Raw genomic sequence first — 26,203 nt, forward strand, 5'->3', positions numbered from 1 at the left:
AGACCTAACCCCAGGAATCTCCTCTTTCTAAATATAGTAGGTGACTGCCCAGTCTCCAAGCTCACCCTCTGCAGCATTCTGTGCCTTCCAACCAAGGTGAAATGAGCCAGATGTAAACACGCCACGACGGCTTCTGGCCCACAGTGCCAAGCTGTTTTCCTTGCTATTTCCTCCTCATTTCTCCACTCTGGGTTTCTACAAAAATGTGTAAACCCCAGTGACTCTAATTTATAAACATTCCTCTGGCCACTAATGTTGTTTCCTTACCCTAACAAACATAATTTCCTTCTTGGTCCCTGAAATTTGTGGTTAGAATAGCCCATGAGATATGGGCAAAGCCCCATCTCATCTCCCATTTTATCTGTAAGCACCAGTAGTTCAAAAAGGTATTGGACAGGTCCAAGGACACAGCTAATTAGGACACAGCCAATAAATTGTTCTCTCTCTCACTCTTTCTCTCTCTCTCTCTCTCTCTCTCTCTCTCTCTCTCTCTCTCTCATACACACACACACACACACACACACACACACACACACAATTTTTTTCTTCTATCCCCTGGTTCTTTTAGAATCCATATCAGTGCCTAACAGAAGGACCTGTTCTGTCAAAGATGCTTCTAATTGAAACAAAAGGTAAATCTTATGAAACATACTCTAACATACTCAAAAGAATACCAGACAAATATCAATTGGCTCTGGGATGCAAAGGACCTAAACAATAGATATCAAAGAGCTTGTAAAAATTGGAGGTTGCCAACAATTCTACTTTGAGAAATCTTTAAGGAATCTTCAAGGATTCTGGGAATCTTCTATCCCATGGGAATACTGGGACCCGCACACAAAGGTGGATTTGCAAGTGATCGCTGTAGCACTTCTAACAGTGAAAAACTGACAATCCAAAAATCTTCCAATAGCAGATTGAGTAAATAAGCTATGGCATATCCACACAATAGAACTCTCTACAGTCATTAAAAAGAATGCACTATGTACGTGTATTGGCAGGGAATATCTCTAAGATACAGAATTAACCAGAAAAGCAAAAAAATGCTCAGGAAAAAAAGAAAAAAAATACAGAACTATTGACTGCAGTTAACGCATAAAAGTAAGGGCTTTACTCTGTACCTTTCCATATTCTTGGATTCTTTTATGAGAATGTATTCAGAAACTGAAATTTTTTTCTTTGTACTAGAATATTAGGTCATTCATTCACACTGCTAATTTTCCCCCTAAAACCTAACCCTCCCCAAGCCTTCTTTTTTCAGAAAATAGCACCATCATTCACATAATTGCTCCAGCCAAAAACATTTGAATCATTCGTGACTTTCTTTTCTCTCATAGCCCAAATCCAACTGAACAGCAAATCCTGTGGGCTCTCCTTCCAGAAATACCCAGATTCTGACCACCACCTCCAATGCTGCCCCTCTATCCCAAGGTGCCACTACTTCCTACTTGACCTTTTATAACAGCCTCCTAACTGGTCTCCTTGCCTCCATTCTTGCCCCACTACACCTATTCTCCACACAGCGGCCTCACGATCTCTTAAAAACACAAGTATGATCATATCACCACTTCCTATGGCTGCCCACTACACTCAGAATGAAACTCAGAGTCCTTTCTGGGACTCGAGAACCCCATGACCTGGTTCCTAGGCTCTTTCCCTGTTCACTTGCCATCACTCTGCTCTAACCAGCCTGGCCTGTCCAAACATCTAGTCCTCAAACATTTCATGCACTCTCCTGCCTCGTGATGTCTGTACCTGTTCCTGCCATCCTAAAAGCCCTTACTCTAGTCTAGGGCTTGGAGAGTACAGTAGGAGCAGAGTGGGCTCCATATTTGTAAATGAAAGCTTTCTTCCAACTGCAAAAAAATATACATAATTGAAAACATAGTGGATTATGATTTTCAAAATTAAAACTAGGGTCAGTCAGAAATTTAAATCTAGAAAAACCACTTTGGCTGTTAGCATTATATTGGCATTCCTCCTTTGGCTAACTTTTAAAAATGCAATGGCCTTGACAGGATAATAAAGCATCTGCATGGGTTTCTTTCTCCAATAGTTCAGTGGTGGTAACAGTTCCTCCCTGACCCATTCTCATTTTATCAGTACATGGGGTTTGTGATCGATCATTAATTAACTCGCATTGGCCAGAACTGAGAAGCCCAGCTCAGGGCCTCTGCCCAGAGGGATGCTGACTGGCCTAACCAGACCAGAAACCTGAACCTCAGCCTGCTAAGAACCACCATTCCGAAGGCCGGGGATCCTGAAGCTGACCAGTCAAATGAATCTGAGGTTGAAGCAAATGGAAGCAAAAAGTCCCCAAATGAGTGCAAGTGGAGAAAATATACTGAGCGCTGCTCAACTTGGCCCACAAAAGTTTTATGGGATAAACTAAAGGGAAAAGAATCCAAGATATTAAATACTGCACAACAAAAAGATCTGAATAGCCATGTCAGCAAAGAAAATGCACCAATGGCCAATAAGCATATGAAAAGATGTTCAATATCATTAGTCATCAGGGAAATGAATATTAAAACCACAATGAGATACCCCTTCACACCCACTAGGATGACTACAATCAAAAAAGGCAGACAAGTGTTAGCAGTGACATGAAGAAATAGGAACTCTAGTACATTACTAGTGGGAGTTTAAAATTATGTCTCTACTGAGGAAAACAGTTTGGCAGGTTTCTTAAAAATTAACTAAACATATGTTAACTATACAACCTAGCAATTCCACTCCTAGGTAAGAAATGAAATGAACAAAAACACACGTCCACACAAAGATATGTATGCAACTGTTCACTGTAGTATTATTCATATGAGCCAAAAACTAGAAACCCAAATGTCCATCAGCTGGTGAATGAATAAACAAAGTAGGAACAATATTAAAAAAGAACAAACCACTGATACATGCTACAACATGGATGAATCTAAAAACATTATGCTAAGTGAAAGCAGCCAGGTGTAAAAGACCACATATAATATGATTCCATATAGCTTAAATTTTCAGAACAGACAAATCTATAAAGTTAGGCTGTCTAACTTTTTGAAATATTTCCTGAGATTAGACTTAATTCACTCTCCCATTCATTCATTCATTCAAACAGTATTTATTGAGCACCAAGTGCCAGGGCCTCTGCCAGGCCTGGGGAGGCTGTGATAGGCAAGACACTCAGAGAAAGAGTCTCATATGGCATACATCAAGGGGAGTGATCAACTACATCAATTACATGCTAGGGGAGGCAGACAAAAATAAGGCAACAAATAAGTCAGCAAAATAACCTGAGCTGTCAGTATGTGCCATGAAGAAAATATGACTGGAGGATATAGCAGACACTGACCAGCAGGGTGGGGTAGGGATTCAGCCAGGCGATCACCGAAGACCTTTCTGAGCACACCTTTGATGGATGCTGAAATGACAAGCAGCAGCCAACTGTGCAAAGGAAGGTCTGGAGCTGAATCTTTCAAGGGGAGGAAAGAGCAAGTGCAAATGGCCTGGGGTAAGGAGTTTGCCCTGCCTGAGGAATAAAAAAGTGACAGTGTTGCTAGAAGTGGTGTGGGGGAACCTGTGAATGTGAAGGGCTATCACGCCTGTGGTTCTGTTACCTTACACAGCAAAAGGAATTTTTCAATTGACTTTAGGTTCCTCAAAAGGGAAATTAACCTGGTGGGCCTATTCTAATCACATGAGTGCTTTAAAACTGGGGAGTTTTCTATGGCTGGTGGCAAAAGAAAAAATCAGAGACTCAAGGGAGCACTCCAAAGGACTCCGTGTGCTGTTGCTGGCTTTGATGAAAGATGAAAGAGCCACAAGAAAAGGAATGTGGCAGTCTCTTAAGAACAGAGAGTAACCCCCGCTGAGGGCCAGCAAGAGAATGGGGACCTCAGACAACGGCTGCAAGGAAATGAACTCTACAACTGAAATGAGCTGGAAGGAAGATGCTTCCCCAGAGTCTCCAGATAAAAGCTGACACCCTAATTTCAGCACCAAGAGACCCAGAGCAGAGAACCCAGTCCCTCCATGCCTGGATTTCTAACCTGTAGAACTGGGAGTAATAAATGCATGTTGTTTCATGCTTCAAAAACGGGAGCGGGGGCAGGGGGGAAAGCTAATTAGTGCTTGTCTGAAACTTGAGGTGAGAATGGATACTTTTTGGGGTGACAAAAATGTTCAAAAGTGGATTGGGGTAATGTTTGCATAACTGTAAAACTACTGAACTCTACACATAAAATGGTGAATGTATAATTAAACGTTGTTAAAAGTCCCTGAAAACGACCTAAAACAAATGGCTACTTTTGAAGGAATAAGTATAAACATAATATTCTTGAGACACCCATGATAAATTGATATGTCAATTCCAAGTATAGTAATCATTCTGAGGAGGAAAAAAATAGATGGAGAGGGAGAAAATGCCTTCGTATAATTTAAAGGAGAAAAAACAGTCTTTCTTAATGACAGTTGTTGGTAATTAAAACTTAACCATAAAAGGAAACGAAATTTTGACACATGCTACAACATGAGTGAACCTTGAAAACATTATGGCTAAAATAAACCAGGCACAAAAGAGCAAATATTAGATTCTTCCATTAATATGAGGTACTTAGAGTAGTCAAATTCATGGAGATAGAAAGTAAAATAGAGGGTACTAGGGGAAGAGAATAATGGGGAGTTACTGTTTAATGGGTACCAAGTTTCAGTTAGGGATGATGAAAAAGTTCTGGAAAGAGATAGCATTATGAATTGTACACTTAAAAATGGTTTTCGTAGTAAATTTTGTTTCATGTATATTTTACCATGGGGGGAAAAACATTCAACAATAAGAAAACAACCCAATTTAAAACATGGGCAAAAGATCTGAACAAACACCTCACCAAAGAAAATATACAGATGGCAAATAAGCATATAAAAATATGTTCAACATCATGTTATCAGGAAATTACAAATTTAAAAAGCGATGAGATGCCACTACATACCTATTAGTATGGCCAAGTCTAAAATACAGACAATACCAAGTTCTGCTGAGGATGAGCAACAATGCAAACTCTCATCTACTGCTGCTGATAATGTAAAATGGTACAGCCACTTTGGAAAACAGTTTGGGAGCCTCTTACAAAACTAAACATACTCTTTACCATACGATCCAGCAATTGGGCTCCTTGGTATCTACCCAAATGAGCTGAAAACTTATGTCCACACATAAACCTGCACACAAGTATTTATATCAGCTTTATTCATAACTGCCAACACTTGGAAGCAACCAAGATGCCTTTCAATAGTTGAATGGATACATCATGTGGTAGATCCAGATAATGGACTATTATTAGTCAGTGATTTTTTAAAAATGAGCTATCAAGTCACAAAAAGAATGGAGGAACCTTAAACACAAATGAAAGTAGCCAATCTGAAAAGCTACATACCATATTATACAATTCCAACTATATGACATCCTAGAAAAGGCAAAACTAGGGAAATAGTAAAAAGATCAGTGGTTGCCAAAGATGGAGCACAGGGATTTTTAGGGCAGTAAAACTATTCTGTATGATATTGTAATGGCCAATACATAATCGTTATACATTTGTCAGAACCCATAGAATGTACTACAACACAAAGAGTGAGCCCTAATGCAATCTATGGACTTTAGTTAATAATGTTATATCACTACCCTAACAAATGTACCACATTAATGCAAGATGTTAATGAGGAATAGGTATAAGGGGCTATATGAGCACTCTCTACACTTTCCATGCAATTGTTACATAAACCTTAAACTACTTTAAAAAATAAAGCCTGTTAATTATTTTAAAAAGAGGGGAGCTTAAGCCTCAGTCAGTGGGTTGAGAACTACAGATGAGATGCAATTTATTCAATCCAAACAAGAGCAGAATAAAGTGAAAAGACTTTTTTTTAAAGCCAATGTTATATAAAAACTACAAAATCTTGTTTGGATTTAATTTGCTGTTGTTTATATTTGTATGAGTAATACTCCAAATGTCAGTATTGCAAATTATCACCATCTACAAATAATTAGAAAATGCCTTTTTTCTTTTATTTGCAAGGTGCTAAAGCAACGCAAAGGAACTGGGGTAAATGTTCTGTAACTCTTTACTTATTTGTTCCATTAGGGTTCTGTGAGTGATGTAATTACTCCTAAACAAAGCAGGTCGGCACTGAACATCTTCTGGGAGCTTATACCATTCAAGAAGGGCTCATCTCACCACTGCAGAAGTCTATATCAAAAGTACAAAAGAATGAGATGCTTTAAAGCATGCAACACTTGATATCCATCTTTTTACTCTTATTTTAATGAGCAAAGAGGATGAACCACTGCTCTTACCAAATCAGACCCAGGAACAGGTTTTTGGCCTTCCTGTTCAATGCTTCATAACCCAGTTAATAATCACTTCCACTTATAAAATAAATAAGGCATAGGGATATAATATACAGCATATGGACTAAAGTTCATAATACTATAGTGTATATTTGAAAGTGGCTAAGAGAGTAAATCTTGAAAGTTCTCCTCAAAACAAAAAGTAAAATTGAAACTGTGTGGTGACAGATATTAACCATACTTACTAGAGTAGCATACAAATACTGAATCATTATATTATACACCTGAAACTAATACATCACTTATATCTCAATAAAAATTTTTCATTAAAAAAAGAAATTAATGCTAGAAAAGTACACAGTTTTTACAAATATAAAAAAGAGAAAGGATCACTGGTAATCACACAGTGCTACCCCAAAGAGAAACTCTATTGCTTTACAAAGCCAAGAGATAATCAGACACCCTCATTTGCCCCCCTAGTCTACAATGGTTCTTTAATCCTATCATAGAAAGAGAAACACAAAACTTCAGAGCACAATACAAAATCTCTGCTATTCTTTGCTACCTGGGACTCAGAGTCGGAAAAACAACTGGAATAGGACAATATTCTTATTCTAGCACCTGCTAACATCTTCCTCCTTTCTAAGGTCTAGATCTATGGATAATTTGCATCTTTACTGCCATCATGTTTAATGAAGGGTAATGTTCAAGAGAAAGCCCTGCAGTCCATTGCCAAGTCCAAAACTTGGTTGCACAACGTGCTTAGCTGTGTGACCTTAGACAAGTTACCGCAACTACTAAATGAAGAAAAATAAGAGTATCCATCTCAGGATGGTGGTAAGGCTAATGACACACTTAGCATAGAGCTGGGCACTTGGTAAGTCCACAATAAACAAGAGCTGTTGGCATTCTTATTAAACTACCTCTTTCTGTTAAAATTCACAATGGTTGCCTTGGGGATGTGATGCAGGTCAGAAACCTCAGAATTAATAACTGTCAAGAATGAAATGAACAAGGTGTGTATTCTCCCAAAAAAGCATCACTCCGAAGAACACCTACCCCAGAGTAAGACTTGATTGAGTACCACAAGCCCCACCCCAACTTGACTATAAGCATATAGTAAGAGAAGGGGCAGAACTCTTAGTCTTGTTTTGGTAATCTCCTCTGCATCCATCAAAGTACCATGAACTAGAATGAAGCCATTCCTCCCTTGTGGGTTGGAAACACAAAGGCACCTGGGTTTCTCTGGGCCCTGCGACACAGTTCAGTCTTTGGGACCTCATGAAGGAGAACAACTTATGGAATTCCAATCAAGAACTCTGTGCCTAAAGTTGATCACCACTATCTAGGAGAAAACTATTTAAATTGCATATCTGATGTCCAGAACAGGCAAATCTAGAAAGACAGAAAATACGTTAGTGGTTGATTGGGGCTTTGGGCCGGGGGGTGGGGAGGTAATTGAGAGAAAATGTGGAATGACTGCTAATGGGAATGGGGTTTCTTTTAGGGGTGATGAAAATGTTCTAAGATTGATTGTGGTGATGGTTGTACAATACTGTGAATGTACTAAAAAACAATGAATTAGATCCTTTAAATGGGGGAACTGTATGGTAAGGTGATTTATATCTCAATAAAGTTGATATTTTAAAATTTGCATTTCTGCCCCACCCCTCCCACCTTAGACTATCAGAAAAAAGGATCCTCACTCTGTCTCAGAAATCAGAAGTCAAATTTAAAGGGGCATATCTCAGACAACAAGTCCATAAACGAAGTATCAAAATGGAAAAAAAGGTCCTGAAAACCCTCACCACTCCACAAAACCAATGGCCTAATTCACTTCCATTTCCATAAAATCATATTTATTTTACCACTGAGTCCATGAGATAGCCAGACATGAAGACCAATGCATTCTGCAAGCTTTTCCTACAAGGTAGAGAGAGGCAGCCAGCCCAGCCACTGAGACAGGAAGTTAATCTAGCAAGAAGATAGAAAATGTAAGTTTCCAGAATGTTATTAGGAACAGCAAAGATGTTAGGAGACTTACTTTTTAACCAGTGGTGTTTTTTTGTTGTTTTTGTTTTTTTGTTTGTTTTTTGGCATAGCATGACTTTATACAAACAGGTTACCAGGATTTTTCTCACCAATTGTTAATATATACACAACTGTGCAAATTACCACCAACCTAAGGGGGCCTAGGCCTAAGTCCTGATGTCCAAACCAAAAATGTCCTTCTGCTTTTAAGTGACCTTTGCTCCAAATCTTGACAACCATGAATGCTGAAAGATGGTAATAACTACCATTAATTGAGCAGCACTATGTGCCAGACTCAAAGCTTAAGTATTTTCTTCATACTACTGTTTAATTTAGTCCTCACAACCACCCTGTGAAGTCAATGTGGCTATTCCTATATTATACAGGAGGACCTCAGGCTTAGTGACTGGCCCAGAGTCAACCAGTATGTGATGTCTTCAAGATTCAAATCCAGGAAATCCTAAAACTCTTAATTCTATAAGTCTGAACTTCATCTCCACTCTCTACTGTTTCTACAAAAAGAAAAAGAGACTTAAACATATAGAATTCTCTTTGATGAAACATTGATTAATCGGGTCAAAGAAAGAGTCACAGGCAAATAAGTACCCACAGAAAATGCCTGGACAAATCGGCACAGAGAAAAAGTGACTGGAAGTTCAAAGGCACTACTTCACATCAAATGAGAACTATCTCTAAAACCAAAATTTTGAAAATGTAGGTCCCACATATTTTATTGCTTATCATCTATGTGTCCAGACCAGAGGTTTAGACTCCAGGAAAAGACTTTAAGGGCTGCATTTTTATGAAGTCCATGGTGTTTATCAGATTTTCAAGGGGATTCAAGAGACAACTGACCTAGGTGACAGTTTTGCTTCAGGATTAAGAGCACAGGCTTTGGAATCAGACCACTTGGGTTCTAAATACACTTAACTGCTGTGTTGTCTTGGACAGGTTACTGACCTCTCTGATCCTGTTTCCTCACTCATAAAGTAGAAGTAACAATGCATAGCTGAACATTGGTAATCCCTAGAGGCCAATTTTATTTCCTCAGATTAACACACAAATGAAACCTAAACCCAAAGATCTGTAAATACTAATTATAAAATAAAGTCATAAAGTTCTGGAGTTGGAAAAGACTATGAATCATATAAAGCAGTGTTACTTATATAATTATGTACTTATTTTTAAAAACACTGGCTTTACATTTATGGTAGTGATAAGTGTCATCTGAAGAAAAATATGCACATAGTGATATAGTAGTATACAATGTAGCATGTACCTAAAGATAATGGAATGCCTGAAGTCTGGGTCATAGTACTTGATCGATTTTGTCCTCTTTATTTTAAGAGGTTACATAACCTATTCAAGTAGCAGTTAATATTAATAGAGTATAATTAGTAGTAGAGATGGATATATAGAGATTAGAAACCTAGTTCTACATAGTCTTTCCCTCAAGTCATAAGGCTGGTCCATTCCATTAGACAACTTCAGTAACTCTTAAACCCTATCACTGCATCGTTTCCTCCAATGCAAAGAATTCTTGCTCAAGCCCCCCGCCACCCAAAAATACAAAAACAGTCACAGGCAAGTAAATTGCCAGTCACACACATGCACTCTCTTCAGATTCAAGGCCGAGATATGAAATGGAAGTACAAATTGCAACAGGCGTGGTCCAGGGGTCCACTCTGGGAAACTGTGATGGGGCAGGATTAAGAGCTCTGCATCAACAGGTACCCCATCGCCAACTCAGACTACATGGGGGTTCAAAACCAAGCCCCACTGCTAGAACTGAATGACTGTAGGTTAGTAATTCCCCCCATGCCTGTTTTGTCATTTGTAAAATGAAAAATAGCACATGAGATAATTCGTGGGTGAAGCAATGACTGGCATGGACTAAGTCTCTGTAGCCACATGGCAGCAGAATATTCACGACTTCATTCTCAGTGCCCAGCACACACCAGGCACTCCAAGCATTCCCTGAATAAAGCAGAGGCCCAATTAAAACTGGCTTGATAGTCAATCAAAATTTGTGGGCCCAATCTATAAATGGGCTTCTAACTTACTCAAAACCAGAGATCAAGTATTTCCTGAACCAAGGATGGCCCTGGTCACTGACAAGGAAAGTCTGTTCGCATGTTTCAGGTCAGTTTCCAGCATCCCAGGAGCCTCATCACACCACATAGTTTATTTCACCCCAAAAGATTGGCACCTGCTGCCCTGTGGTTCCATTGTCTCCTTCATTTTTAGAAACAATAGGCTCACAAAATGACACCTCAGGTACCTGACTTATATAAGTCTCCTTTAAAGAGGCCTGGGTACAATTCTCATAGCTAAGTCCCTACTCTGCCAATACAATCTTTCCTAGCTAAAAGGTATCACCTACTAAAAATTCCATCACAAAGACAGAAAAAATAAAGTCAAAGACGATTCCACACTCTGCCTTTTCAAAACTAAAAGTTGGGCTGAACAATCTTGAAATGGGTATGCTGAAAAGGCACCAAAAAATGATCTTAACAATCCAAGGCACTCATCCCTAGAACACTGGTTTGGCCAGAAGGAGAAACTCTCTGGCTCTGCAAAAGTCAAGGGAAAATCATACGCAGAATGCAAATTTCATTTCTCCCTTACCAAAAGGAAATAAAAATGGTTTTACAAAAGGTTCCAGAATCTTGAAGGATGTATTTAAACTTATCTTTCCTGAGCAAGGACTAAGGACATTCCTTCTCAGACCTTTTCGTTTTCAAAGATAACAGGAGAGGTAAAAAGGAGGGCAAGGAAGCAGAAGAGAGTCAGGATATATTCGTTCTATTTTTAAACCCTAGGCCAGAGTTAGAGTAAAGGAACATTCTGATTCTGTAGTCCCACCCCTATCACATCTGCTAAGCACAAGAATCAGAACCCGCATAAGTACATGGCCCTGATTCTAGATTTAGGGGTTACTGACTGTCAATACTCCAAAGAATTCCTAGCTAGCCAACCTTTCCACGCAACCCTTCTTTGGGTGGCGCCTGTGCCTTTCGGAGAACCTGGTGGCCCTGAGCAGGCTGGAGCTTCGTGCAGGGAGCAAGCAATCACAAGCCGCCTTTCCCCCCAGGGGAGTTAGCGCCCCCTTGGCGGGGCACGCTCCATTCACATGGCTGGGCACCTAGGGGTGAGCAACTCTTTCCCAAGGGAGCCAGAGTCGTGGAAGCGATAGGATTTCCCAACAGGCTGCGGCGCGCCAGAAACTACAGTCCTTACTCCCTGGACACCTGTGTGCCGCGCACATTCATCTGTGGTGGCCCAGATCACCACTTGCCTTGTTCACCTCCCGACCATCTCAGAAAGCAAACAGCAGGGGGACCGATCTCTTTCTTTATCGGATTGTGGCTGGCTCACCCATTTTACGTATCCTTTCCGCCTCATTAAAAGCACCTACGCCCGTCCCTCAGCACCCCGGGGACAGAAAACCAGCCCGGTGTACGGACGCCCAGGGCTGAGCAACGCCCGACAGCCCCTCCCACCCTGGGGCCCCTACCCCGCCGGGCTCGGGGGCACTCACTCTTGAGTGCACTGATGAGGGACTTTCCGTCCTTGATGAGCTCCTTGATGAATTTGTTGGTCTTGTCCAGCTCCGCTTCGTGCGACTTGAGCGTCTCTCGGAAGTGCGGGCTGTCCAGACAGCAGTCGCTGAATTCCAGTGCGGGGAGCCCCATAGTGCCCAAGGCGCCCAGCCGGGGTACACACCTCCCCCGGGGACCGGGCGGCCCGCTGCCCCCAGCACACACGCAGTGGGACCCGGGCTGGCACCCACTACGGCCGTCGGCTCCACAGGTGTGGCGCCGGCTTGCCCCTCGCGCAGCGTCCCCCTGCACTCACGACTCCCAAACCGAACCGGGACCTGGCTGCTGGGCGGCTGCTCCTGCGACGCGCCACGGAGCGGCCGGCGAGCAGGAAGCACAGCGGCGCACTTACAGGGGCGCCGGGAAGCCAGCGAGCTGGAGAGCGAGTGCGGCCGCCGCCTCCCCGCCTCTTTTCGCCTGTTCGCTCTCCAGCAGCCTCGAGCGCCCTCTCACAGCAGCCTCGGCCACCCCGCGGGCGTCTGGGCCGCTCGAACCTGCTAGCGATGACCTAATCCCAGCCGGACCAATCAGTGCGCCCACCTCAAGCCGACCCCCCTCGGCCTCCCTGGGACGCCCGACCCTTCCGCGGCCTTGACCCAATCAGCGGGATCTGGAGGCGGGGCCTCAGGCAGGGGGCGGGGCCCACACCACCGCCTAGGTCCGCAGCACAAGCTCCGCCCCCTCCCGCCTGCGAGGTGTTGCCGATCCTGATCCTTGCCGGTATTGCTGCGGTGCATGGACCCCCGCCACCCCCAATATTCCCTGCCTGCTGCGGCCCGGTTCAGAGCCCAGTACGGGGCGTCTGCAGGTTTGGGGAGCGGAGGAGCCTAGATGTGCTGAACACAAAAATACCAGGAATTAGGGCTACAGTTCCCCTCTGCCCGCCCTGCATTGCTGGGCAGTTTGCATTCAAAATGCAGCCCCTGCCCCAGGAGAACCCCGACTGCACCAAGCAGCCATGTCGACCCTAGGCACACGTTTTTTCTTGCAGTCAGGCAGAAAATATTTGTATCTTAAAATTACCAGCTCTTCTTGACTGCAGTCTTCCCGCCCCCTACAGTCCGCCCGCGTCACAACCACCCCTGCCCAAAACCCGCCCACAGCTGCCCTCCGCCGAAGGATCTAACATCCTTAGAATTTCAACCGCCTCTTGTTTTCCTACTGGGCATCTAACACTATTTTACATATTTTCGTCCACTGCCTGTCGTCCTTCGCTACACGGTGAGCTTCGCAAGGAAAAGGCCACCTCAGTTTTCTTGTGCACTGAGACATCCTCAACACCTAGAACAGAGGCTGGCATTTAATAACATTGAGCGCTTACCATGTGCTAAGTGCGCTACACAGAGACTAATAAGTATTTGTGGAATAAATGAATGGATCCTTTGAGGTTCCCCTCTCCATCTCCCACGCTCAATGTGTTGTTGCCCTGTTGTCCCTGTGTTCCACCAGAGGAATCAATTCAGGCAGCTCACTCACCACCATACTTGTCAGGCTGGATCTCACTCACCACGAGTGAACTGTGGACTCCTAGAGGAAAGGAGCTGTCCTTGAATAAATTATTTGTCCAGGAACTAGCAGCCTTTCTTCAATTATGTGGTTTTTCTGTTTGTTGTTTTGTTTTCTTTCCTTTTTTAAATAACTCTGCTATGTGTAGGCACCAGACTAAATACTATGGATACAAGCAATATAACAGAATGAACTTGACTGATGCTGGTCAGTGAGAGAGAAAGAAGCAACAAGCAATAACAATGCTGTGTGATAAGTTAGAAGAGCAGAAGGCCTGGGCGCTTGGGAAAATGAAGGGGTCAATAACTCAGGGGGCCAGAGAAGGCCTCTGAGAAATTGATTAAATGTAGGCGTGCATGCATGAATTAATGAATGAATGTGATCTATTTGCTGGTTGTATCTACACATTTAGACTTGAGAGCAGGCATGGGTTATAAACTCAGCTCTGCCATGTGGGACCTGTGCGAACTTGAACAGTTAATCTCTCTAAGGCTCAGGGGTTTTTTTAGTGTAAAATGGAGATGATAATATTACCCACCTCACAGGGCTGTTGTGAAGATTAAAATGTTGGGATGCACACAAAATGATTACTTAAACCAGTGTCTGCACTGTAATAACTATTCTCTTCCCTCCCCACCCCCCCAAAAAATGTTACCTATATTAGGTGGTTACTAACCATGTTGTTGGAAGATGAACTTTGATAAATTTCATTTTTTATAATCTTTTGTTTCCTCTGACAGATGTTAGATAAAATTGTTAAAGAACTGATTTTTATAGTAATACTATGAATCAGTAAAGGTAGGTGCTCACATGGAGATAGAATAGGAGGTAGGTTTCCTCTTTTGTTCTTGTAAATAAGAAAGAAATCAAGAGCCTGTGGGGGCAGGGGCTGGAGGGTAGATTTTACAAACTGGAATGCAGGCTCAATTCAGGACTCTAAAAAGAAAAAAAATTGAGGGTTACTTTGGAACCATCAGGATCTAACTTTTCAGAGAAGATTCCCTGCCCTCCCAATTTAAGTAGTTTCCACTCTTAGTCTCCATTGTTATTCAATATCTTAGACTCCTGGTGGTTTTCTTCAGTGCAGGCATAACAATTTGAAGTTATTCTGTTTGTCTGTTGACCCCACACACACATTGTCCCCCTCTCCCCAAACCCTACTTAACTAGATGTAAACTCCCTGCTGGCAAAGACAGTGCTGAGACTATGTGGTTCATGCTGTATCCTCAGTGCCTAGAACAGTGCCTAAACACTGTAAATTCCCAGTAACTATCTCATGGATGGATGGATGGATGGATGGATGGTTGGATGGATGGATGGATGGATAGAAAGCCCTAGAAGACGCTCAGTGCTTCAGGCTTTCCCTAGAAGTGTAAAAAGGAAAGTGAACTGACCTTGCAGCTGCCACAGGAAGAGAAGAGAGCTAGTGAAATTTGTGACCACACAGATCCAGAACTGAAGCCTTCGGACCACATGGACTAAGAATTTCTAAGGGGAGGAACAAAAGGAAGACATGGCAGCTGGGTGACCTCAGACTAAAAAAAAAATGTCCAGAGAGAGAGAAATATACTATTGACTGAAACTTGGGGCAAATTACAATTTGGTAGGTTTTTTTTTCCCTCAGGCACAATAATCTTCCTTTACCTACCCACACACTGCCTCCTAGGTCTCCTTTCTCGTCGTGTCCTCCTTCTCAGTTTCCTTTGCTGATTCTTCCTCATTTTCCCAATCTCTGAACATTGGACCATCCCAGGCTGATTCTCATATCTCTATTCACACACATTTCCTAGATGACCCCAACCTGCCTCATGGCCACCTGCACACAAACAACCTACAAAAATCTATCCTTGTTTTGACCTCTCCTCTAAACTCCAGATAGGTATACACAACTTTACTCCTGAACACTCTGCCTATATATCTAAATAGGCATCTCACCCTTAAAAAGGAACCAGACACGTGACGCAATCAGAGGCAATGAGACAGAATTCTTATACTTGCTAAAGCAACTAGGCCAAAGGTACTCTTTGTTGAACTTGAATCTGGATAGATATACATCGGGAGCTAAAGCAAGTCACTATATCGCTGGGCCTATCTGAGAATGAAGCTAATTCAGAGGAAACAAGAGCTGAGAGATGAAAGAGAGACCAAGCATTGAAGACATTGTTGAGATCCTTGATTTGTCCATACCTGAAGCTAGCACATTGCTACACTTCTCAATTACATAAGTCAATAAATTTCTTTTTTAAGCTTTGGCCACATAACCTTTGACCAAAATATCCAAAGAGGGGAAATAATTCCATCTCTATTTTTTCTACTTTATCCACCAACAGGAAATCAACTGTCTAAAATCACAATCACTTCCTTAGCCCAGCTAGCCTATAATGCAATCTACACTATGCTCAGCATCTTCAGGTCAGCCTCTTGTCACCTTTCATATCAGCTTCACGCTCTGTTTCTACTTCGTATTCTCTTTGTCACAGAGCTCCAGTCCTCACTCGAACTCACCAAACTCACAAACTTTTAACTTCCAAGGTCCACTAGGCTATATCCCTCACTGTTTCCCATGAACATTTCCTGTTCATTATATTTACCTACAGTGGGCTCTTCCTACCCTGCCAATCTGTTTGTTTTAATAACTAGAGGCGGGACTGGATAGAAGCCACTTCTGTCCCTAGGCTTAGAAAGCCCCATGCCAAATTGTTGTGCTCTGGCCACCACCCAACACCACCAGTACACTCTGTCCAAGCTCAAGCCTTCTTGATCCAACTGTTGTACCTGCTGCTGCTTTTGCCTCCCTCCCTTCTAATGACAAGCTCAGCTTGATGTTACTTCTAATTCTGTCATCTCTGTCATTATGGTTCCACCCAGGACCTTTGCCATTTCCCCTCAGAGATCTTGGGAAATTCTGTGAAATCATACCTTAGTGCTCTAGAGTAATCTAGCTTCCAAACACTATTGTACAACCGTCATGAGGATGCTCTCCCTCCTCAACAAAGCTGTTTCCCCTTTCCTGCCTCCAAACAGGCAAGGTAAATTATTTATATCTGCCAAGAGAAGAAAATATCGTCATAGTTATACAAGAAGACTTTTTCCTTCAGCTTTTGCTTGAAACACATGGAAATAATAGAGGGAAGAATGCTCCTCTGAGTGCAGATGATGACTCAATCTCCTCCTCTGCTTTTATTATCTTTCTCTAATTCAAAAACTATAAATTGAGTAGCCTTCTATGTTCTTATCAAGCCCTGAAAAACTGAGTTGTAGCCATTCAACTCAAATTCAACAAATATTTAATTGAGCATCTATCATCTGCCAGGCACTGTGCTAGGTAAGGGCGTACAGAAGAGAATAAGACAGGCAAGATTCCCGATTCATTTAGATTCTATTCTAGTGAGAGTAGAAATGAGGCACCAAATGAACATGTAAACAAATAAGTGGACAGAATTTCAGACAATGAGAGGTGTTATAAAAAAAAAGTAAGGGGATAATGTATTTCAAAGTAGGGGGTACTATTTTGGGTACAGTGATCAGAGAAGGTTGTTCTAAGGAGGTAATATCTGAGTTCAAACCCAATTGAAAAGAAGGTACAAACCATGTGAAAATCTTAGAAAGGAGTATTCCAAGACAGAAGGTCAGCACATGCAAAGGCCTAAGCTTGGAAAACGACTGATGTATTAGAATAAGGATCAGTAAAATATGAACCATGAACCAAAGCCAGTCTGCCTCCTTTTTTGTACAGCCCAAAAGCTAAGAATGGCTTTTGCATATTTCAATGGTTGGAAAAAAAAGAAGAATATTTTGTGATGCATGAAAATTATATGAAATTTAAATTTCAATGACTATAAATAAAGTTTTCATTGGAATACAGACATGCTCATTCATTTATATATTTTCCATGGCTGGTTTTATGCCTCATTGGCAAGGAGTTCAGTAGTTGCAACAGAGACTGTATGGCCTGTAAAACCAAAAATATTTATGACCTGGCCCTTTGGAGAAAAGGTTTACAGACCTTTGTGTTAGCAGAACAAGAAGAAATATCTTCCTAGGTTTGAGATACTTTTGAAGTTCTTTAATTAATTTGGATCCCTTTGCCTACAAATAACAGAAGAGCTGTTTCTAGTTAACTTAAGCAATGTGGAAGATTAAAGATAGCTATAAACTCTTTGGCACTTTTCCTATCGAGAGACAGAATCTGTGTTACCTCCTCTTGAGTATGGGTGGGCTTCGTGCCTGCTTTGACCTATAGAATATGGCGGAAGTGATTCTGTGCCAACACAGACTTAAGCCTGAAGAGAATAGTAGCTTCCACTTCTTGCCGCTTGGAGCACTCTCTCTGGGAGCCCTTTGCTCCCTATGTAAGAAATCTGACTACCTTGAGATAACTATGCTGGAGAGGCCACATGGACATGCTCTCACTGAAGGTCCCAGCTGAGCCTAGACTTCTAGCCATCACCACTAAGATGCCAAATATGTGAAGGAAGTCATCTTGGGGTTTTCAGAATTACCTATGGAACTTGTTAAAAATGGAGGAGCTGGATTTGGCATGGGGTAGGTGCATCTGTATTTTTAATTAGCTTTCATCTGATTCTGTTTACAACCAACTTGGAAGCCTATTATACCAAATTCTCATAGGATAAAGAAAAATAACATTGCGGAACTAAAAATGGATAAAGTGATTTATCCATTAGTCTGCAAAATACCACTGAGTGACCTCAGTTGATGTAACAGAAGAATCACCTCTCTGAGCCCAGCTTAGCTTCCTGGACCACAAAATTGTGAAATATAATAAAATAGATACTGTTTTAAGCCACTCCATTTTGGGGTAATTGTTTAATAGCGATAGACAATCAGAACAAACAACACAGAAATTTTATCTCACATAACATGAAGTTCAGAGGTAGATCAGGGTTCACCCACAATATATCCTGGTGCTGCTTTTCTGCGGTTCCTTTGGCTCTGCTCTTTGGGTTGGTTTCATCATCAAGCTGGCAGCAAGATGGCTGCAGTAGTTCCAGAAGTCTCGTTCAAAACTGACAATATCCAGAGGAAGAAGAGAAGTTATTCCTAGGAGAAAGAATACATAGGTTGATCAGAATCTATTCTGGGATTAGGGATGGGTTCTCCTCAGAGTCACTAGAAAGTGATGAACAACTGATCAAAATTGGTGGAAGGAACATAAGAAGGAAGTAGGGAGGAAGTAAGTGGATATTGGTTCAGCAGTCCACTGTATTCAAGGGATCTTTCTTTCCTCCATCATTCATTTATTCTTCCATTCACCCAGAGTATTTCATGTTAACCCCCTATAAATCTGCTTTTGAAATTAAGTCAAACATTGTCAATAAGAATAATTTCAAATGGTTATACTTAATATTTATCAAGCCTTTACTCTAGTGGCAGGTATGGGGCTAGATGTTAGGGCTATTGCAATTAAACAGTGTTTAAAAGTTTAAGGGAGGAAAACAGGCCCAGCTGTATAATCTGCAAAACTCAGCACAAAATGAAAATGGAGAGTTCCTTGTTCAAAAATTAATAATTTCAAGATGTCAACAGCCTAGCATTAAACCAAGCATGGAGTCCTTCCAAGTACAGGGCCCTGTGTGATTGCATAGGCTGCATGCTCAAGAAACTGGCCCTAAGAAAGAGCAAGTGTTTACAAGAGAACAGCGGGAAACCTAGTTTAGGTTGGGGGGCAAAGGGAATGAGGAAGGCCTCTCTAAAGAGGTGATAATTAAGCAAGGACCTGAAGGATGGATGAGAGTAATCAGGAGAAAAGTGGTGGAATGTGCTTTCCCAACAGAATAGTATTCTTCCTTTTCCCCAATGTTCCAAGTTAATTAAGAGACTTAGGATGGCCTGACACCAGCTGTAATGAGATAAAAAGATAAAGGTAACAGATCTCTTTGCTGTTCGTGCCAGCTCAGGCCTGTTTTCCAGCCCCTTGCCGTGTTCCAGATCTTAGCGCCTGGGTAATCTAACCCTATAATCTGACCCTTCCCCTTTAGTACCATAGACCCCTAGAGAAGCCCCAGCCCTGTTCCTGCAGTTGAGCAGGAAGTTTAGGCTGTTGTCCTAGGAAGCACAGTTGAGCAGTCAACTGCAAGTGCTTCCTAGGACAACAGCCTAAACTTCCTGATCCACTTGGCCCAGGCCTGTCATTAACAGGGAAGATGGTCAACACTAATTGGACCACAAAAGTTTTTATCACCAAACCCAAGTCTTTTCCCTAAAATCTCTTTATCCCATTTTTAGTTCTACAATGTTCTTTTTCTTTATTGGATCCTATGGAAATTATGGAAATTTGGTATAGAGGGCTTCCAAGTTGGCTGTAAAAAGAATCAGATGAAAATTTTATTAAAAATTCAGATATGCCTACCTTGTGCCAAACCCAGCTCCTCCATTTTTAACAAGTTCCACAGGTAATTCTGATGCACTGCCAGTTCTCTAAACCATTGCTTTAGCAAACTAGACAGAATAAAGAGTAAAAATTCCCACTTGGCTGGTACAAGTCAGAAAGTTTTATTTCTATTGTTAAATGTGACCCTTCGGGCAAACTACTTTTATTCAGTGCCTCACTTTTCCCATTAAGTAGTGTGGTGATGATTCTTTCATTATATCTCTCTACACCAGGGCTCTCAGTAGTATAAAACTCTTGTTGCCTTCCCCTTATCTAGTTCCCCTTCTGGTGGCAGCACCTTGATTTCCTCTGGGAACTAACTACCCCTCTCCCATTGCAGGTAGGCTTGGAAGGAATGTCTATCAAGGTTCTGCCTGACTAATGGACCAAGACCCAAGTTTAGGCAACCAGATTTTCTCTCTCTGGAAATTAAATCTTGAGATGAGTGAAGCAGAGACTGAAAAGAAGTAAAGTTGATTCATCTGGTATGGATTACTCAAAAGGTCTTAGTTTCTGCTCCTTTTTCGAGTTCCTATGTTTTCTGAAACCTAGTTTTCAGCTTTTCCTTGGGATCTGTGAGCAAACCTATCACCTTCTAATAAAGTCTTTGTTTTACTTAAGTGAGCTAGAGTTGGTTCTGTTGCTTGTCCCCAAAGAATACTGAATGTTGGAATCTCAGTCTTTGATAGTGTTCTATAGGATAACAATGTTATGATTTCCATTCTTGTAAAAGCCATCATGAGTGATGGTTTTATAATTAAAGTGACCATTCCATGGGAAGTCAAAAGTTTATTTTAATAATGACATCTTGATTCCAGTAGCAACGGTGAAAATGCCTCGATTGGAGATTATTCATTCTCTTGTTGAAATATCTTAAATAGAAACAGACTTTGGGTAAATACTTTTTTCTAAATGAGGTTCATTGTTCAGGACCAGGACAGAAAAAATCAAGAGACAAAGGAAAAGGGAAAAAGAGTTTGAGTTCAGTTTAAACCATCTCCCCTTCAGCTGCATCCCACCCTGTACACACAAATTTCAGAAAAGGCCTATTCTTTAAGAGTTTAAAAGAGCTGAAAATTACATTCAAATATGTATTTTAAGGGGTGACAATCGCAGAGGAAATAGCTGTAGTAACTGAATCCTTTCCTCTCAGCAGTTTCTACTTTATTTCTATTCCCATTTCGTTGTTACAGTTATTACCATCTCTTGTCTTTTATTGATATCGTCATTATTAGGATTCTAGCTAACAGTTACTGAGCACTTCCTGTGACCCCGACATGATGCTTTACAAACATTGCCTCATTTAATCTTTACAATGGCCCTTCAAAGTCAGTATTATTATCCTCACTTTACAGAGGGGAAAACTGGATTCAGTGAAGTTAAGTAATAGGGTCAATGAGCAATGGAATCACTTAATCACTTATTAGCTGTGTGTCCTATCTGTCCCTAAGCCTTCCTTCCACTACGCCTTATTGCCTTAAATGAAAACCACCTGCTTAATCCAAGGCCTCATTGAAAAGAGTATTAAATATGGTGTTGCAATTCAAATAAAATGCCAACTGAACTCACCGCCCAGGTTCTGTTTCCCTAGCTAGACTATAAGCTCCTTGAGGGCAGGAAGTGTGTGTTGTCAACCGCAGTATCACCATGCATGTCTGGCACAGAGAAGGTGCTCAAAAAAATACTTATGGAATCAATGATTACCTTAAAGGATCCTCAGACTTAAGGACCATCACAGAATTAGGTGAAAGAAGTATTAATGTCAAGAAGTTCCCTCCTAGGAAATAAAACTTTCAGGTTACCCCTAGAGAATCCAGCCAACTTTGACATTTGGCCAAGCCTTTAAAAAGCATTGGATTGATTCTGAACTTGGGGTCCTGGGCAACTCTTTCTCTTCCTGAAAAGCTATTTCATTTTTTAAGCACGGTCATGCTTTCATTTGAGTTTATGAGGCGAGGAAGTTTCTAAAACTCTGGTAGGGAATATAAGCTAAAGGCTGAGTACCAATCATACTTTCCCCAGGGCAAGGTAGCTCACAAAATGCTCAAATCCAGCCAGCATGCTCTCCACTGAGGACTGAAAGTGCAATGTTATTTTATTACTTTCAGAACTGGAACTAATCTTTGGTTGATATAAGACCCACTCTATATATTTAGGTGAATTTTTTTTTTTTGTGCCTCAGTTCCTCAAATGAGGAAAACAGCCAAATAAGGATATGCACAACCAATCAAAGTTTCCTGCCAAGTCTATAGGCTTCCCTCAGTGGAGTCTCATTCATTCGCTGCTATTAGTTCAGAGTCTGGCCTTTGGATTCAGGCAAACCTGAAATCAGGCTTTGGCTGTGCCATGTACCAGCCAGATGACCATGGGCACAACACTGTGAGTTCTCAAAGCCTCAGTAGTCTTGCCTGTTGTTGGGAGAATGGCAAAATATAATTATGTGCATAGAAAGCTTATCTCAGTGCCAGTCATGTGATAGGCAGGCAGTAAGTCATGGCTTAGTTATAATGATATCTCTGCTGGCTTCACTTACACATTTAATTCAAAACAGTCAAAAAGTCAAGTGTGTTTTTGGTGTTGTAAGTGGCAAGTGTGACCTGAAGTCATTCTGCAACCGCATAGATTACTTTCTCGACTTCTAAATTATAAACAGAATTAATTGGAAATAAGCCAATAATACTATATAGACTTATTTATCACAACACTTCTGTCCTGAGTTCTCCTTTGGAAAAGGGTCAATAAACTTAATCTACAATTCTTACAAAGATTATCTTGACCATTTGTCAAGGGAAATCACCATTGCTACTGGCACAAACTTTCTATCTCCATGTAAAGGCTCAAATGTAAGGCATGGACCATGTTTCATTTTGAACATCGTGAGCAGATGAAACATGACTGCTTTCTCAAAAGTGACACTTAGCAGGCATTTCAAAATTCCCATCCTGCCTCATTTTAATGAGATCATTGATCAGTCCTCTACAGTTTCAAGTCAGAAGATTTCAAAGGTTCACAACACCCAGCAGATCATACTGACTACAAGTAGGCTCATTTGAATGAGAAGAATCCTGATAGAGTGAAAAGAGAACTCTGCTAAAGTTAAGTGTAGCTATAGGAACTGCATGAGCTACTTGCATAAAGGAAGTAGTCTATAAGAATCAAAATATGATTTAATGATTTAAGGGCAGCAATCTGAATGTGTAGTGTGAACAAAATAAACATTTATTGTTTTAAGCCACTGAGATTTTAGGGCTATCAGTTTCTACAGCATAACCTAGCCTATCCTGACTGATACAGCAAAAATATAAATGCAGATGACATGTAAACAGACCCAATTATGGTGCCATGCCTAAATCCTCTCATTTTGGTTAATAATTAATTTCCAGAAACTTGTGGTTTAGTAGGATAGGGAAATGAAGCTCTGAATTATAGTCAATGTCAGAAGAGTTTTAACAGACTGGTGGGAAGATTCGGATATTCCTTTGTACCATAATTAGAGTGAGAAATATGATTCTTAAATCTGTGTTCCCAGTTGGAATTCTCCTCATCTATTGATAAGCTGATCCACTGACATCTTAGAGAGAACCCAAAGCAAGCTGTCTCTCCCTCATCCTCAGGTACTTCTTAGGTAAGCTGGATAGCTAGGGCTTATCTCAAACTGCAAACGCTTTGGGATATATCATCCATCCCAAGTATCCTTCACTCTAAGGAGCTAATGATCTGTGTCCCTCAAGTCTCCACTGAAGAAGGGCTTAGGGTTGACACCAATCTCCTATATGTCATCTATTGCCAAGCCTGCCTCCCGGAGAAGGAATCAGTGATCTTCCATCTTTTTTCCCCTCAAAGCTGGAATGGAGACTAACATGCGTTATTTTGATTAAAAAAACATACATGATCCAAATCCCACTAGTAGTAAAGATGATCATTTCCTTCGTGCTTTCTATGCGGCGCTATAACAAGCACTTGCCAGCTATCATTTTATTTAATCCTCACGATAACTCAATTAGGTGGGAACTATTACCTCCTTTCCTACCAATGAAAAAAACAAAGCTTAGAGCAGTCGATAACTGGGTGCAGGTCTAGCCTAGAAGTGGGAGAGCTTATGCAAACCGAGAAGCTGTTCTCATGGAGACATCTTTTACTCCCCCTCCAGGGCATCTTGTTATATCTCAATCCCCACACCCAAGATGAAAATCCTGAAGTTTTCCTTTCCTTCGTTTTGTTGCTAGTGACCTGATTACATCATTTCTGGTCTCGAATCAACGTTGCTCCAGTATATTTCCCAGGAGAACCAGGCCCTCAACACCTGCTTAGTTTCTTCCTGCCTTTGCAGAGAAGAGTCTGGGAAATTAACCTAAAGAAAAAACAAAACAAACTGATCCAAGAGAAAAAAAAATCTCACATAGGGAGGAAAGTTATTTTCCACTCTGATAAGTGTGTATGACTAACTTGTAACTGTGGAAGAGAAAAGTGATCTATGGGCTTGTTAGAGAGTCTGAGGCGGAAATAGACACTGTGAGACCAAGAAGTGGGTGGAACCAGAGGCTGCAGCCAGGAAACAAAGGACAGGAAACAGGATTTTTTTTCAAAGTCCAGAACAAAGGTGATCAGGAGTTTGGCAGGAAGGACCACCATTTCATACTTTCAGTGGGAAAAGTACTAAGAGCTCAAACCTGAAAATATTTGGGAAGGGATGAGTCATGGTGGGATGGTGATACAGAATATTCTCTTTCTCAGAACAGTCATTTAATATTCCTGCTCAGCATTCTTTCACTATTTGATTAGTCCTCATGCCTTTCAACGGGAACCCAGGAAAGGGTGGATTACTCTCACCTTGCTCATCAAGGGACGCACATGAAAAAGTTAAGTTCTTTTGTACATCCTCTTCTTTCCCTCTTTCATAGATTGCTGGTCTCTCTTCTGGGAATGCCTCTCCACTGCTGTTAAGCATAGGTAATTCTGTCATTTTTAGGTCTTTGCATAGATGTCATTTCCTCAAAGAAGTGTTGCAGGGCTATCGCCCAAAGACCCTAATATTTCTCAAGGCCTAAACCACATCATGAATTAACTCTTTCTTAAAGGAACTGAAAAGGATTCCAGACTGCCGAGCCCAAGGTGCAGAGTACGAAGACCAAGCTGGTGATGGGGCATTGTGTGCAAAAAGAAGCATGCCCAAAGGGCCAACTGCAACAGAATAACTTCATATGCCTAAGAATTTAATCACTCCGCCACCACAATTTATTAACAAAGAAGACTTCTCCCCAGTCAGGAAGAAGGTGACTTAGAGCATGGGCTCACCCATCTCCATTCCTTGGTTCAAGAGTAAACTTTCTGCCCCGCTTTACTGAACTCAGTCTTGTTCTATTGGCACAAACAGCACTTCACAAAAGGATCTTGGTTTGGGTCCCTGATCCAGAAGGATCAGGAAGAGAAGATTTTTCCTATCTTTATTGTGTGGCAGAGATTTCTAGTTGCCTATCCAGGATCCATTCTCCCTTTTCTTTATTAACAGTATTCTTATTTTGTTGAAGTTCCCAGTAAAACAGTATATTTCCCGGCCTCCCTTACAACTGGGGTGTGAACAGAAGCTTTAGATGAGACTTCTGGAAATTTTCCCTAAAATAAAGGACGATTCAAGCAAGCTAGTCCTGTTTGTTTTTGGCCCTCCTTCCTTGCCTGTGTCTGGACCTCTGCCATGATGAATGGTACTCTAGCAGACTGCTATTAGGCATGAGTCAAGGACCATACTCTAATGATGGCAGATCAGAAAGTTAGAAGGAACCTAAGGCCCTGATGACACTGAAGAGCGGCAATACCAACCCTGGTCTGCTTATTTCTAGACTTCTTATTCCCCTAGGAGAAGAAACAAGTCCTGAATTGTTTAAGCTACTATTCATCAGGTTTCTGTTACCCTACACTTAATACAACCTCCAATTGATAATCCTCATACAAAGAAGTAAGTACTTCCTTGATTTCTCCCTCAAAACATACCATCCTCTTCCTTCAGAGCACTTACACTTTATAATTATCTGTTTGTGTGATTAATGGCTTAACCTTCTCGCTAGACTTTAAGCTCCATGAAGTCTGAAACTTGTTCTCTTTTGCTCACTGCTATATTCCCAGCACCTAGACATATGGACAACTAGATTTCTGTGGTGATCAGTGAATTCCATGGGTAAGCAGCACCACCAATGGCTGAAAAAACAGTCTGAATGTCAGGAAAGCAAGTAGGAGTCTTTCAAAGGAACTATGCTAATGTTGGAATTTCTGAAGTGACAAAATATAAAATAAGTAAGAATCTAGATCAATAAAGCAGAATAAATTAGTCCTTTTAATCCAAGTAGTTTT

General features: G+C 41.3%; 1 protein-coding gene across 3 annotated transcripts in view; it reads right to left on the minus strand.

Moving 5' to 3' along the window:
- Nucleotides 1-12,489, minus strand: part of ARHGAP26 (Rho GTPase activating protein 26) — a 384,667-nt gene extending 372,178 nt beyond the window's left edge. For 2 of the 3 annotated variants that reach the window (XR_001594606.2, XM_016126539.2), the window contains exon 1: nucleotides 11,901-12,489. Coding sequence is in view for 2 of the 3 variants with exons in the window: in XM_016126539.2 (XP_015982025.1) it covers nucleotides 11,901-12,054 (154 nt within the window). In the remaining variant the exon portion in view is untranslated. The remainder of the gene's footprint in view (nucleotides 1-11,900) is intronic. The other variant, XM_016126542.2, reaches the window with a different exon arrangement.
- Between the last annotated feature and the right edge of the window lie 13,714 nt (nucleotides 12,490-26,203).

The sequence above is a fragment of the Rousettus aegyptiacus genome, unplaced genomic scaffold, assembly GCF_014176215.1.
Source record: "Rousettus aegyptiacus isolate mRouAeg1 unplaced genomic scaffold, mRouAeg1.p scaffold_m13_p_7, whole genome shotgun sequence".
NCBI classification, from domain to species: domain Eukaryota; kingdom Metazoa; phylum Chordata; class Mammalia; order Chiroptera; family Pteropodidae; genus Rousettus; species Rousettus aegyptiacus.